This window comes from Copadichromis virginalis, linkage group LG3 (genome assembly GCF_057382275.1).
Source record: "Copadichromis virginalis isolate Kocher_CV1m ecotype Utaka linkage group LG3, C_Virginalis_male_GT1.1, whole genome shotgun sequence".
Classification (NCBI taxonomy): Eukaryota; Metazoa; Chordata; class Actinopteri; order Cichliformes; family Cichlidae; genus Copadichromis; species Copadichromis virginalis.
Window position 1 is genome coordinate 46,554,401 of NC_140620.1, and position 15,332 is coordinate 46,569,732.

At 46.8% G+C, this 15,332-nt stretch overlaps 1 protein-coding gene across 9 annotated transcripts in view; it reads right to left on the minus strand.

The window, feature by feature from the left end:
- The window catches only part of LOC146715020 (adhesion G protein-coupled receptor L3), a 270,499-nt gene that overhangs the window by 34,825 nt on the left and 220,342 nt on the right, over window positions 1-15,332 (minus strand). For all 9 annotated transcript variants that reach the window (XM_085451382.1, XM_085451387.1, XM_085451384.1 and 6 more), the window contains 2 exons: window positions 9,401-9,610; window positions 3,003-3,223 (listed from right to left, as the gene is read on the minus strand). In XM_085451382.1, the coding sequence (XP_085307508.1) occupies window positions 3,003-3,223; window positions 9,401-9,610 (431 nt within the window). The remainder of the gene's footprint in view (window positions 1-3,002; window positions 3,224-9,400; window positions 9,611-15,332) is intronic.

The following is a 15,332-nucleotide window of genomic DNA, read 5'->3' on the forward strand; positions in this document are numbered from 1 at the left end:
TTCACTGGCACCCTGACATTGTTAACAACACAACAACAAAAAAATAAGCTGAAATAATTAATAATAAAGGCACTGGATTGGGCCATATTTGAGGCCAGATTAAGGCCCTTTAACCTTTTCTCTGCACGTTCAATGGGATGAAAACGATTAACCAACTACTGTATGTAGATTACTGAATTACTTTAGCTAAGCACTGAGTCTACCCCGTAAATTTCGAGGTGGTGTGATGTATTACTTTCATTAAACTGGAGAAATCACACAGACTCGTGTCCTTATTTGCTGACCATTAAAGCAGCCTCCCTGGACGAGACGAGGGTTAACGTCTTGCTCAAGGGCACATTTGGAGAGTAATTGCTCAAGAAGCTGGATGGAAACCCTACTCAGATCAGCTTTTCCTTTTCAATCTTGGACAGCTAGAATTCAAAAGCTAGCTTGACCTTCAGGCTGCTGTAGCGATTTTTTTTTTGTTGAGTTAATATGAATCGCTCGAGATCGCTTCATTCATCTGCGGCGCCTGGTTCACAGCAACTTGTTGGATATCTCGACTCAAACGACACCACCCACGATAACGCCACCACGGTACCAAAAATCAATTTGCAGCAGGACCACGCGCCGTCCCCCACCTCCTGATCTTCGCCACGTGTCGCGCCTCGTCCCTTCCCCTCATCCTTCAATGGCTGCGTATAATTGTTCCACCGGTGGCAGGCTTTAATTATTCACATGATGCCAAGGCTCAGGCGGTGGCAGCTATCGCCTCATCCATCACTAAGAACTATTGCTCCGCCAATCTACAAATGCGCCGTCTACCAGTTGCTTATGTGTGGAAGCCTATGTGTGCGAGCCGTTTATGATAAACATCAGAGAAGCAAACTGCTGATGCTGGTCTTCATTATTTTCAGATCGGTTTGAGATTAACTGAGAGGAATGGAGAGTGATCCTCCGCTTGGCACCGCTTTATAGACCGTGCTGCATTTCAGAGAGAAGAGCCAGGGAACCGTATCTTCTGCAGCTCGTGAAGGAAAACACAAAACGGGAGTCTCCGTCACTCCTCATCATTTTGTTAATCTCCTCTCTCTCTGCCAGTCTCCATGTTCACACTCCCTCTCGCCTCCCCGCTGAACCTTTCTCGTCCTCTTTGGTAATTTCGCTTAAGACGCCAACTACAACAACTCGCCGTTTGCTCGGCTGAACTTTCCCAGAGTTAGCATTTTTTCACTGTCAAAACAATGTCCATTCAGCAAAAAAAGGGGAAACGCACTCAGCTTAAGTAACAGCTGAAGGATGAGTGATAGCTATTGGAGTGTCATCTGTGAGATTATTAAAGCTCTTCAAACCAGCGCAAACACATACAAGGTGCTGGCAGTGTTTTTCATCACAGTCAGTCTCCTCATATAGGGCTTTCATCGTTTCTTCAGGTTAGCGTTAGCGCGGTATTGGATCCAACATGCAGCATGAACATGTGGAAATGTTCTATATTGTGGGTTTTCACCTAGAAAACGTTGGGGGAGTCACAACAGATACAATAATTCACAAAAAGGAACTGAAAAAAAAATGATGCATAGATAAAAAGAAATAAAAAAATATCCCAAGGCTTTGATCCCTGGTATAGAAAATTGGCTTTTGATAGAGGCTTCTTGATGGAAAAGCCATCAAGAAGATCAGAGGCCCTGATATAAGCATTTTGGCCAGCTTCTTCTTGTTCTTTTTCCTCTTTTGGAGCCACATATTTGGAAGAGAGGATGGAGTTAGCAGCAAAGGCTGCCAAGCTTGGTTAGCAAGCCATACCTGTTAATCAGTGCAAGTCAAAGACTTAAAATAACATTTCACTCACTTTTGGATGGGCTGTTAGTAGATTTAACCGTCCAGCAGGCTACATCTAAAAGGCTTAAAAAACCAACAACACCAGACCAACAGGGTCTAGTTGAATTATATAAGATGACCATATCTCCTTGTGTCTGTGCGGGGTTTCTCTGGGTGCCACTGCCTCCTCTCACAATGGCAATTTTGTTTATATAGGGCATTAAATTATATGTAAACTCATATAATGTAAACTATGTAAAAGCTTAACACAGAAGATAAACATAAAAACTACTGCATGAGAGCTACTGAGTGCAGGCCTGTGTGAGCAAGAAGGTCTGTATTTGAATCTTGGTAGAGGTGTAATTGATCTCAGGTCAGCAGCTTGTTTTAAAGAACAGGACCACTGATGACCTGAGAGGTCAAACAGCGAACTTCAAGAATGTGGTGGAGGGGCAGACAAGTCCAAATACATGCAGTTAGTGGGGTTTGGTTAACTGGTGATTCATATAGGTTTGATTTTGAGTTGTCTGCCTCTGTGTGTTAGTCCTGCGACAGAGTGGCAACCGGTCCGGGGCATTCCCCGCCTCTCGCCCTATGACAGCTGGGATAGGCTCCACTGGATTGGCTTGGATACGCGGGAGAAACAAGAGGAGGATAGATGGAAATACTCACTGCACATGATATACAGCCGTCATATTATGGAGGAAATTAGCTATAGAGCTCAAACCCATTTTGTCTACGATGTAAAATCAAGTGTTTCCCATGTCAAGTTCTGGATTTTATGGGTCGAGTAACTTTGGAAACGACACTTTTTGGCTTCATTTTTCAGCCCCAGAGGTTTTACGACTTGGAAAACACCCACATCTGTCATGCCTCTAGTGTAAAAATGAGTCTTTGTATTAAGAGCTGCAGTAGTTTTAAAGCTTAACATTAAATAAAATTGCAAAATACACTGATCTGGATGTGTAATGGGTTTTATTTTTATATTGATTTTATCCCCAGAAAGACCTGCAGAATATTGCCCTCTCTTAGAAGCTGCCCATATACAATAAATGATTAAATCCAAGCAAGAGTATTTTCCATTATGGTCTTAAAAAGATGTCAAAATATTATCTTTGTGGGAATTTCGTAAAGAAAGAAAATCCAATTCATCTGAAGAAATGTGGCAGTTTTGCTCACACGCTCGCTCCACATGTACTCACACTCGGTCGGTGCCGTAGCTGCGGTAGTCCACCGCAGCTGAAACGGCCACAATTAGCGCTGGGACCCCGTAGCCCACCAGATAGAAGTAGCGTCGCCGTGAGTGCTCGCTCTCAAACACCTCCACCAGCATGATGTAGAGCTGCACGCCCTCTAGGAACATCCACGTGAACGCTGCCAGGAAGAAGAAGTGGAGGAGGGCGGCGAAAACAGCACACGCAATCTGGGAAGGTTTAGTGGTGACAGAGAGAAAGAGAGAGCGGTAAATAGGGAATGGAAAAAACAAAACAAAAAAAACAGACAAGCTTCACTCGCTCTTGGCTGTTTTACCAATTTCCTGAAAGATTTAAATGTCACGCTGCAAGGCACAGCAACTGTGGCAAGGTGTGCCGGCAAACGAGCAGCGTTTTTGACCTCTCCGTGCTCGTACCTTTCTAACAATTAGCATTGCTAAGCTTTGTTTGGCTGAAGTGACTGGATGTTTGCCTGTGTGACTGGCAGAGGAAACGCTGCAGCTACTGAGCCCATGTGCTCTTGTTTGCTGCAGCTGGCATGGATGAAAGAGAGATATGAGGGAGTGAAGTCAGCAGTCCAAGAGCCATTTGAAGCAACGCTACGGCCAGGTACGAGCAGATAATGTGCTTCCAAACTTTCCGAGCTGACAAGAGAGCTGTCCGGACCAGATGTGTAAGGCATAGATTGTCATTCGCATGTATGCACACGCCCACGCGCTTCTTAACAATAATAAGATACAGTACTTACATAGACTCATCTAATCATTGGCACAGTTGACCATAACTAGTGTATTTTGTCACTGAAATGGATTCAATTAAATTACTAAAAGGTTGAGTGGACATTAATTGCGGTCCAGGAGAGCGATCTTACAGCTGAGCTGTGAATCGTGCCCATAAAATGTTATAGAAGCAGGGGGGGCTAAAAGCATTATCTTCAACTTCACAGGGAGTTGAGCTAAACTAGGAGGCTTATTTTAGTTCTGATAGCTTTAATGATATTTAAAGAGCAAAATATCAATCTGCTTTGATTGCTCGAGGCTAGAAAGTAAAGGCACTTCCTTTCTTTCTCTGCGAGACATCATCATTTTTCTGCACTTGTAACCCAGCCGTGAACTAGCATGGGAGGACGGGCTATTATGATAAAAACAATGACAATAAATAGATCAAATTATTACGAAGACTGTTTGCAATAATGTGCATTCCAGTGTCTGTGCCCCAGGAACGCAAAGCTAACTGTGTACTCTGGCTCATTAGCAAGTAGAAATGCCGTGATTGCGAGAAGCTGTGGGAGGAAATTAAAAAAAATCCCTCTGCCAACCTGTACACGTGTAATGACTCTGCATTTGTCTCCCGTATGAGTGTCGAGAACACACGCACACTTGAAGATGACTGTACAGTGACAGCAAGCCTCCACCTGCTACCCCAGCTGAGCTCTTGAGGAAAGTAATGCCATCCAAACTACAGTTATTATACTAGGAGGAGGTTTAGTGCATTGAACAGCTTAATCCAGATTAGTCTGAAGTGTTTGCAAATTGAAAAACTGCAACAGGAGGCTGGTTGTGGGGGTGAATGGATGAATTCACGCTGGCGAATGCATATAATATAACAGCGATCGAGATATGAGAATGTGACAGCGAGTTGGCAGGTGTTGCTGTGCGAGTATGTGAGTGCACTTTCAAGTATGTGTTTGCTTCGGCACAACCATAGGTGGGAGCATTTGTTGAATAAGAAGCATCCGATTCTTTTATTTCGCTGTTTCGTCTCACCGAGCCCGGCAGAGGCTGAAGAGTCCGCGGCCACTGACACTCGCTGGGAAGCAGCACTCACAGCACCACAGGACGCCAAAGGTTATATTTTCTCAAAACATTTTAGGCTCTTAAAACTGGGAAGAAGACAGTGGACGTACCTCACAGGCGATTCATCGAGGCAATTTAAATGCATCGCTCCGGTTTTACAATAAAAAGAGTGGCTTTTAGCTGTTTGAATCACTTCTACCTGAATGCCTCCATGGACTAGGAGATGGCAGACACATTCGCATCAGGCAGGTTTTCCACTTTTAAAGGTACGTCTATCGGCAAAACCGATATACTGAGGAAACTGGTTTCAGTGTTTGAGGAATTAGATGACCTTTTGTTCATAAGAAATTCTGGGAACAACAACACCAACAGTCATCTCAGCGTGATTTATACTATAAGGCAAATACTCCAGAGAAAGCACTTGGTGAGAGGTGGGGAGGAAGAACTTCCTTTAACAGGAAGAGACATCTAAGAGAACAAGAATGAGGGAAGAGCAGGCATTTGATGTTGCACCTCAGTGCTCATAAGACCCTTATGAAAAAGGACACCGAGGGAACAGTTTACCCTGCCCGGGATAGGGTCACCGGGGCCCCGCCCTGGAGCCAGGCCCGGGGAGGGTGCCCGAGGGCGAGCGTCTGGTGGCCGGGCCTTAGTCCATGGGGCCCGGCCGGGCACAGCCCGAAGAGGAGACATGGGCCCATCCTCCCGCAGGCCCACCACCCGCAGGAGGCGCCATAGGGGTCGGGTGCATTGTGTGTCGGGTGGCGGCCAGGAGTGGAGGCCCTGGCGGACTGACCCCCGGCTGCCAAGACTGGCAATAGGGACATGGAATGTCACCTCTCTGGTGGGGAAGGAGCCTGAGTTAGTGCGTGAGGTTGAGAGGTACCGGCTAGATATAGTCGGGCTCACCTCTACACATGGCTTGGGCTCTGGAACCAGTCTCCTGGAGAGGGGCTGGACTCTGTCTCAGTCTGGAGTTGCCCCTGGTGAGAGGCGGCGGGCTGGGGTGGGTATCCTAATATCCCCTCGGCTTGCTGCCGGCAGCGAGACCTGGAGGGGCGTGATTGGGAGGAACGGCCTCCCTGATCTGAACCCGAGCGGTGCTCTGTTATTGGACTTCTGTGCTAACCACAGCTTGGCCATAACGAACACCCTGTTCGAACATAAGAGTGTCCATAAGTGCACGTGGCACCAGGACGCTCTAGGCCGTAGGTCGATGATCGATTTTGTAATCGTATCAGCAGACCTGCGACCATATGTTCTGGACACTCGGGTAAAGAGAGGGGCTGAGCTGTCAACTGATCACCACCTGGTGGTGAGTTGGATCAGGTGGCGGGGGAGGACGCTGGACAGACCTGGTGCACCTAAACGCGTAGTGAGGGTGTGCTGGGAACGTCTAGCAGAGGCCCCAGTCCGCGAGATCTTCAACGCACACCTCCGGCAGAGCTTCAACAGCATTCCGAGGGAGACCGGGGACATTGAGTCCGAATGGACCATGTTCAGCGTCTCCATTGCCGAAGCTGCTGCATTGAGCTGCGGCCGCAAGGTGGTGGGTGCCTGCCGTGGTGGTAATCCCCGAACCAAATGGTGGACACCAGAGGTGAAGGGAGCCACCAGGCTGAAGAAGGAGTCCTATCGGGCTTGGTTAGCCTGTGGGACTCCGGAGGCAGCCGACAGGTATCGACAGGCCAAGCGGAATGCGGCTCGGGCAGTGGCTGAAGCAAAAACTCGGGTGTGGGAGGAGTTCGGAGAGGCCATGGAAAAAGACTTTCGGACTGCCTCGAAGAGATTCTGGCAAACCGTCAGACGTCTCAGGAGGGGAAAGCGGTGCTCTACCTGCACTGTGTATAGTGCTGGCGGAGCGCTGCTGACGTCGACTGAGAAAATTGTCAGGCGGTGGAAGGAATACTTCAAGGACCTCCTTAATCCCACTGACACGTCTTCCGAGGAGGAAGCAGAGTCTGGGGATGAGGGGAATGACCCGCCAATTTCCGGGGGCGAGGTCACTGAGGCAGTTAAACAACTCCTTGGTGGCAGAGCCCCTGGTGTTGATGAGGTCCGCCCCGAGCTCCTGAAGGCTCTGGACATTGTAGGGCTGTCCTGGTTGACACGCCTCTGCAATGTTGCGTGGAGATCAGGGGCAGTACCTGTGGACTGGCAGACTGGGGTGGTGGTCCCCATCTTTAAGAAAGGGGACCGGAGGGTGTGTTCCAACTACAGGGGGATCACACTCCTCAGCCTCCCTGGGAAAGTCTATGCCAGGGTGCTGGAAAGGAGAGTTCGTCCGTTAGTCGAACCTCGGATACAGGAGGAACAATGCGGTTTTCGTCCTGGTCGCGGAACACTGGACCAGCTCTTTATCCTCTCCAGGATACTTGAGGGTGCATGGGAGTTTGCCCAACCAGTCTACATGTGTTTTGTGGACTTGGAGAAGGCATTCGACCGTGTCCCTCGGGGTGTCCTGTGGGAGGTGTTGCGGGAATATGGGGTGTCTGGCCCATTGCTACGGGCCATTCGATCCCTATACAACAGTTGCAAGAGCTTGGTTCGCATTGCCGGCAATAAGTCGGACTCGTTCCCGGTGGGTGATGGGCTTCGCCAGGGCTGCCCTTTGTCTCCGGTTCTGTTCATAATTTTTATGGACAGGATTTCTAGGCGCAGCCAAGTGGCGGAGGGCTTTCGCTTTGGTGGCCTCAGAATCTCATCTCTGATTTTTGCAGATGATGTGGTTCTGTTGGCTTCATCGGGTGAAGGCCTCCAGCTCGCACTGGAACGGTTCGCAGCCGAGTGTGAAGCAGCGGGAATGAGGATCAGCACCTCCAAATCTGAGGTCATGGTTCTCAGCCGGAAAAGGGTGGAGTGCCCACTCCGGGTCGGGGATGAGTTCCTGCCCCAAGTGGAGGAGTTCAAGTATCTCGGGGTCTTGTTCGCGAGTGATGGGAGAAGGGAGCCGGAGATCGACAGACGGATTGGGGCTGCAGCTGCAGTAATGCGGACGTTGCACCGGTCCGTCGTGGTGAAGAGGGAGCTGAGTGTAAAAGCGAAGCTCTCAATTTACCGGTCGATCTACGTCCCTACCCTCACCTATGGCCACGAGCTGTGGGTAGTGACCGAAAGAACGAGATCGCGGATACAAGCGGCAGAAATGAGCTTCCTCCGAAGGGTGGCTGGCCTCTCCCTTAGAGATAGGGTGAGAAGTTCGGCCATCCGGGAGGGGCTCAGAGTAGAGCAGCTGCTGCTCCACATCGAAAGGAGCCAGCTGAGGTGGTTCGGGCATCTGACAAGGATGCCCCCTGGGCGCCTCCTGGGTGAGGTGTTCCAGGCATGTCCCACCGGGAGGAGGCCCCGGGGCAGACCCAGGACACGCTGGAGAGATTATATCTCTCGGCTGGCCTGGGAACGCCTTGGTATTCCCCCGGACAAGCTGGAGGAGGTGGCTGGGGAGAGGGAGGTCTGGGCCTCTTTGCTTAGGCTGCTGCCCCTGCGACCCGACCCCGGACAAAGCGGATGACGATGGATGGATGGATGGACCTCAGTGCTTCAGTGATAATGTGAAGTATCAGTCGTAAGAGTTCATGTCCGCAGAAACACACTGGCTTTGAGCCACCCTTCATTTCTTTATATTTTACAAGGAAAATGGGAAGTGACTTACTGAAACATACATGGAAATAGAATATACAAGGCAAAAGCAGAGTCTATAACTCTATAAAGCCTGAAAGTCAATATCTGGTATGGCTCACCTTTATTCTTCAACAGAGAAGGAAAACTATTAGTCAGTTAGGTCAAAGCTCTTCTGTTGTCTGTCCAAATGATCCCACACTGCTTCAATAATGTTGAGGTCCAAGCTATGGGGAGGCCAATCCATGACTGATAGATATATCAGTCATAGTTCCAGAGATAGTTCCAGTTTCTATCCAGGTATGTTTTTCCTGCATTGGCTGTGTTTTTAGGATCAGTTCCAGATGATCCCAAAATTTTGGGATGCTTTCCAGATAGCATTTTAAGTTGCAGATGGATTTCTACATTCATAATTCTATTAGTTTTTTTAGAAGATGCCTAACAACACCGACGGAAATCATAACAGAGCCTACATCTTGTTTCACACATGCCTATCTATGATACAAAACCGCTCCTGAAATCCTCAGGAGGGTCGGATGCATCTCTCAGGCCCTCTTCATCAACTGTTCATCAACTTTTTTTAGGCCTGCCTTCTTATTTTGGCCTTATCAAGTGGTGGAAAAACTTTTAAATACCCTCAGAAAGTCAGGCGAAATATTGTTCAGAAATGAGGGGTGGCTCAAGACCTTTGCAGAGTACTGTTGCTACCTGTGCTTGGCTATTAATAAAGCTTGTCGCTTACAGTGTGAACACTGGAAATTTGAACAGAATGATAATTATGTACAAGATGAATAAAATCCTCCCACCATCACACCGAATTCAACATCATTGCTCACTTATTACACAAAACATAACTATCGATTATTAACATTTTGAAACATCTTATATTGATCATTGATGTGTCCTAGCTTGATCTGCATTCTAACTGCGAGCACACAACAAAGAAATAAAGCAACGTTGTGATAATCTTACCGGCTGGTCACCCCGATTTATCCCCACCAGAAAGAGGGACTCGGCAATGAACAGACTGATGCACAGGTTTTTATGGATGGTGTTGCGATCGCTCTGGAGGCCACGGAAGAAGCAGAAGGTGAAAAGGCTGATGAGCAGGCAGACCAGCGACAGGAGGATGCCAACCCAAGTAATGACGTCTAGAAGCATTTCGTGAACAGGGTTGGTGTTCTGCAACAAAAGTGATGAGAGAAACCGATAAAACCAAGGCCAGTCCACTGTTGGTCATGTCATCAAAGAAAAAAAACAACACAAAACAAAGAAATTTTGAGTTATTTTTCATCTTCTCAAGAAGCATTTTGATGTTTGCCAAGACCGCTTCTTTTATATCGATATAGATTTTACTGGTAAAGGCAAGACAAAAAAAATCTGTGGTGAAAACAACAACAATAACCGTGAATACCAGCGACAATCCTGAAGCTTTTATTTTCATTATTGTTTCGTGGGGTAAAGTGCATTCACTCCACCAGCCAATAAACCACTACCCACAAGCCACAGGTGGCAGAAATGAATCATGAATTAGTCAGTGTGAATCAATTTAAAATGCCCCCCCGTTGTTTCATTTTGGTCGGGCAACAAAGTGAAACAAAGTGAGCCGCGCAAAGGGCCACAGGTGTCGTAGACCAGCACAACAGGAATTCAATCAAACCACTACATGGTCAATGACTTTCACTGTTGCTTTTAGATAATTTTCCCTTTTCACAAAGTAATTTGCCACCACAGCCAGTTTTGGGCACTAAAAAGCCGTTTGCTGACAGTAAATTCAGGCTTTAGCGGTAGAGATAAGAATCAACAGTTATTCTCCTGTAGTCACGAAAGGGAATTTACATCAGCCCATAAAAGGCAAGTGCACATAAGGGATGATTGGACAGGAGTAGGAAAAGGCAAAGTCGACTAAAACAGCAGAATCTGCAGGATGGTTGAGTTATTTGATCTCAGTTAGAACGAACCAAAAACCCAAACAAACCGGTGATGCCTCAAACACTTCTCAATAACGTCCCAACCGTTACACTTATTTAATTTATTTCCACATAGAGTCGGCTGTAACACCTGACACACTGAAACATTTAGCTGAAAGTTAGCTAAACGTAATGGACAAATGGCTAAAACAGCTAACGGTAGAGGAACATTATCTTCTTTCATTCCAAACTCTGTTCACTGGCATTTCATTTCAATTATAACCATCTACTAAGAGTGAAAGCTAAATAATGTACCATTCAAAATCCCATTAAACAGACTCAATTGAAACATAATGGTCAGTGCTAATAAAAGCATGCTAACAAGGACGATGGGCCTTGGAGCAATGTTGTGAGCCGTGGCTCCGAAGATACAGCATCTAACAAAGCCCGCATGAGTGATTTCCAGTGCAATCCCATCTGGAATCAGGAGAAGGAAAATGCCATTATTCTGATAACTCCGCTACCAGCGAGGAGAAGCAGACTTTCCAAAAACAGACACCATCTATATGTAAAGCGTGTGGTTCAGAGAGCAACATCTTGATTTAATAACTAAACATAATTACTGCATCAAAACATAACGATCAGCTACTGTGGCTTCTATATTTCCCGAAGGGATTGTCCTCTTTCTCGGGACTGCCGGGCATTGATTCAAAAATAAATAGAGGAGGGGGGAGGGGATAAAGTGCAAGTTTGAAAGGTGGGCTGTTAATTTAAAAGAAATCTGCCAACCTCACAGCCGGCTGTCGCTCCTGACGGGGGTCAAAAAAATGTCTGGGTGGAACTTTTGAGTCTTGACTTAAAGATTACGTCTGAATGCTAATGAAGATCAAACAGGCATTATTTTAAATGTCACTTACATTTAAGTGCAGACGGTAAATTTGCATTGATGGGCTGTTAACAAGACCACAGCTAAAAACTAAGCCAACTGTGCAAGCACTGACATTGTATATAACCACCTAGCTGTCTGTTATCAAAGGCTGTGCATGCATACATTGGCCTGCAGCAACTAAACATACGACTTTGAGCTACAGCGCAGCAAGTAAATATTTGCATACACTGAGCAATCACCCTACAAGAGGCATATGCCTAATACGTCACTCAGATGAGTCTCAAAATCAAACTTTTCGAGCACGGTCAGCAGAAGAGTTCGAGCCAGGATGGGGGTGACAGACCAACTTCTGAGTCAGGTAAGGCTGAGGAAGCTTAGGTGATGCAGAATCACAAAGAAGCCTTGTTTAGTAGCAGCTCAGCTAATACTAGCAGAGAGGGGAACAGATGCTGATCATTAACAGGCTCTGGTACAATAACAGCCGCAGTGCTCCTTGAGTCTGGGGAGAGCGCTCTTTTGATTTTCCTGCCTGATGAGCCGTTGTGTATATGTTGGAGGGGTGGATTGGGGGAGGAGTGGGGCTGGCAAGATGTTGTATACAGGAGATGTGTATGTGTGAAACTAAGGCTGATTTCCTTATACTTTAGAAGGACGCTTATGCAGAAGGTGTCAACAGATGCCGATGTTTGCGCTTGCATGCTCTGCGGTGTGCGGTGCGTTAGTCTTGTTTTCAGCCCGACGTGCGACAGAGCCGTCGATGCAGTGGGTGGTACCGGCCATGGTGCATTGCGAGAGGACCCCGAGGTCTCCCGGGCTAGCTGGCTGTGCAGCGACTGCAGCCTCTATCCATCACAATCTCACCTTCAATTGAAGAGGGGCCCGGTCAGAGAGAAAGAAACAGCAAAGGAAGAAGAAGAGAGAAAAAGAGACAAAGCTATAGAAACCGAGAGTAGGAGCAGGGAATGTATCTACACCTGGGTGATGGATTTACTGCGGGATGATTTCTTTGTTCTGGGAGGTGGATGATGACTGAGACGTCGCCAAACACAAAGTCTCTGCTGAAAAGTTCCTTTTACTGCAGGTGGAGGGGGGGTCTGCCCAGGCAGGGTGGCAAATGATGTGATCTACAGTGCCTCTGCGCCTAGCCTTACAACAACAAGCCGGCTTGATGGGACTCCATGTAAGGGTCTCTAAAGTGGGCAGACGTAATTTACTCTGAAATTTACTCACTGCGGCGCAAGGGCGGCCCGGTCGGACGGCGTCCGTGTTACTTAGCAGGGCGACGCACATTTGTGCACATTCGATTTGTACTCCAATGTTTTTCTGCCCCACATTTTTCTTTTATGTCTTAAACACACACGCTTTTTTCATTCCAGACAGACGCCCGGGTGCGCACAACACAAAATAAGGTTTGTGGGAGCTCTAGCAGTGTTACACGAAAGGGCACACACAACAATGCATCGGTAATAATGGCCGAGCCGTCTTAACTTGACGTCACATCACATGCGCTTTATTATGATGACATAATTAAGCGCCGAGTCCCTCACATTTTTTACCCTCTGTGTTTTTATACACCGCTTTGTATTTAATCATTAGTTATTCTTCTCTGACTCTTTTCCACAGTGTGTCATGAGTCCTGTCTCCCTCCCCTCACCCCTAAACTAGTCGTGGCAGATAGCTGCCCCTCCCTGAGCTGGTTTTTCTGGAGGTTTCTACCTGTTAAAATTGAGTTCTTCCTTCCCACTGTTGCCAAGTGCTTGCTCAAAGGGTTTGCTTCATTTTTAGTTTTCTCTCTGTGTTATTGCAGGCGCTTTACCTCACAATATAAAGTGCCCGGAAGGGACTGTGGTTGTGATTTTACGCTATATAAATAAAACTGAATTGAATCCTGTGTCAGAAGCCGGAAACCAGCCTCTGAAATGATGTGGAGGAGGTAAGGAGCAGTGACAAGAGCAGAGTGTCAATCCTTCATACCTCAAATAACCGCTCTTACTGTGGGGCCACGAAGCCAATCCAATTAAAATGCATAAATCTCCCCATATGCCTCCAGAGCTGGGCTCTGACTCATGAAACGCAGTCAGGCAGGGCAGACAGTTGCGCTATGGGGTAGTGGCCCCACTGCGGGGAGTCATGTGACAAGTTCACCTATGGTACGACCAAGGATTTATGATCTGCACGGGGATGAGAAACAGTTTCGGAGAGGGCACATGAATCAGGGCTCTCGGCAAATTCGTCACATTTAAAAGGGCCGGGAGAGAGAGAGAGAGAGAGGGGGAGAGAGATTCCGGCTCGCGTAGCGGGAGTTGACATTCAGCACATGCACCGAATGTCACACTGTGTTCTAGGCTACAATAACTATGATATAACGTCCAAGCGTGACTTTGAGTTGCTATGGAAGTTAACATGGTTTCTCTTCTCTCCATCTGCGCCTTAAACATATAAATAGATTTATTTTGAACCACTGCTCTCTTGTACAGTGCTGTACCATACTTCCTTTGTTGCTCCATAAAATACACGGCGAACCTTGGCTGCATCATCATAGTTGCTGTCTGATGGTGTAAGCATGGAGATGTTCTATAATGACAGTGATGAATGTTGCCTAAATATCACCCTCTCCATCATCCAGTGGGATGTGTCACTGATTTATACTTACTGGTCTGTTGGGAATAGTGACACTTACTACTATCTCAATGGCTCACACGGGCTTATCTTAGCACATACATTTACTACGCAAATAATGGCCTACAGGTGTATATTCTTTGAGCTGGGGTGTTTAAGCCTATATTAAAAAACTTCTGACTTTGCATTTACCACTAGCAAGCAGATGGTTACATATTAGCATAGAGAGTATGGGGGGTGAGCGTTAAATTTACCCTTAAGCAGAAGTTAATGTGATTGTTCCTGATTGACGGAGACAAATGCAGTCATATGGCAGGAAAAACACTGAACACGGACCAAACTTCAGTCGAGAGAACACCTGAGACCAGGGGTGTCAAACTCCAGGTCTCGGGGGCCGGTGTCCTGCAGGTTTTAGATCTCACCCTGGGTCAACACACCTGAATCAAATGATTAGTTCATTACCAGGCCTCCGGAGAACTTCAAGACATGTTGAGGGGGCAGTTTAGCTATTTAAATCAGCTGTGTTGGATCGAGGACGTATCTAAAACCTGCCTGGAGTTCGACACCACCGGTCTCGGGTGTTCTGTAGACTGAAGTTTGGTCGACGTTTAGGGTTTTTCCTGCCATATGACTGCATTTGTCTCTGGCCATCAGGAACTTCTGAGACGATCCATCCAGACAGTCTCAGATAGTCTCCATCCAGAACGCCTGAGACAATCCATCCAGAGCACAAGGTTAGTCATTAATCTGCTGCTGCATGGTTTAGATAACTCACGATTGAAATCTTAATTAGCCTCAGAGTGACTCTTTTCTTAAGCATTTAAATATTTGGTGTCTGGTAAACTTTGAGCCCATTGGTTGCAGTTACGTCATAAGGTTTTAAAAACTGAGCTTAAAGATGTGTAGCACATGGACAGGGCTAATAAAAAGTCAGTTTTCAGGGGCTTGTTTATACTAACTAAAATAAGATACAGAGCATTACAACACATTAAAGAGCTAACAGCCTTGATGAACGCAGCAGGAGCTTGGAGTCAGAAGCAGGTTGATACGTCATCGCTTAGCAATCGTATGTTGATTCTTCAATAGTGAGACCAACTGACCTACTAGATTGGTTTATACAACAACAAAGCAACATGTAACCGAAAACCAACTGGAGCCGCCAGTGCTAACAAGTACTATGGCGGTCAGATGATTCATTTGAAATTTTAACGGGGTGTCCAAGCTCAGCGCTGCTATGAGAAGCAGCTAAACCCTGTCTTCTTTATGAAGTTGAGTAGAATGAATTTATTAATTGCGGTGAATGTCTTGAGGCTCAGTGAGGGTTGCATCTCAAGGTTAGAGTTATCCTTGCGAAGTCTCATCAAAGTAAACTCATTTGCGTCAATTCCTCCAAAAGCTTTTCTGCAATCGTTCTGAAAAGATACAAGCGACGCGTAATCTCTCACACGCAGACGCCGTCTGTGAGAACGCTTTTAATTTGTTTATG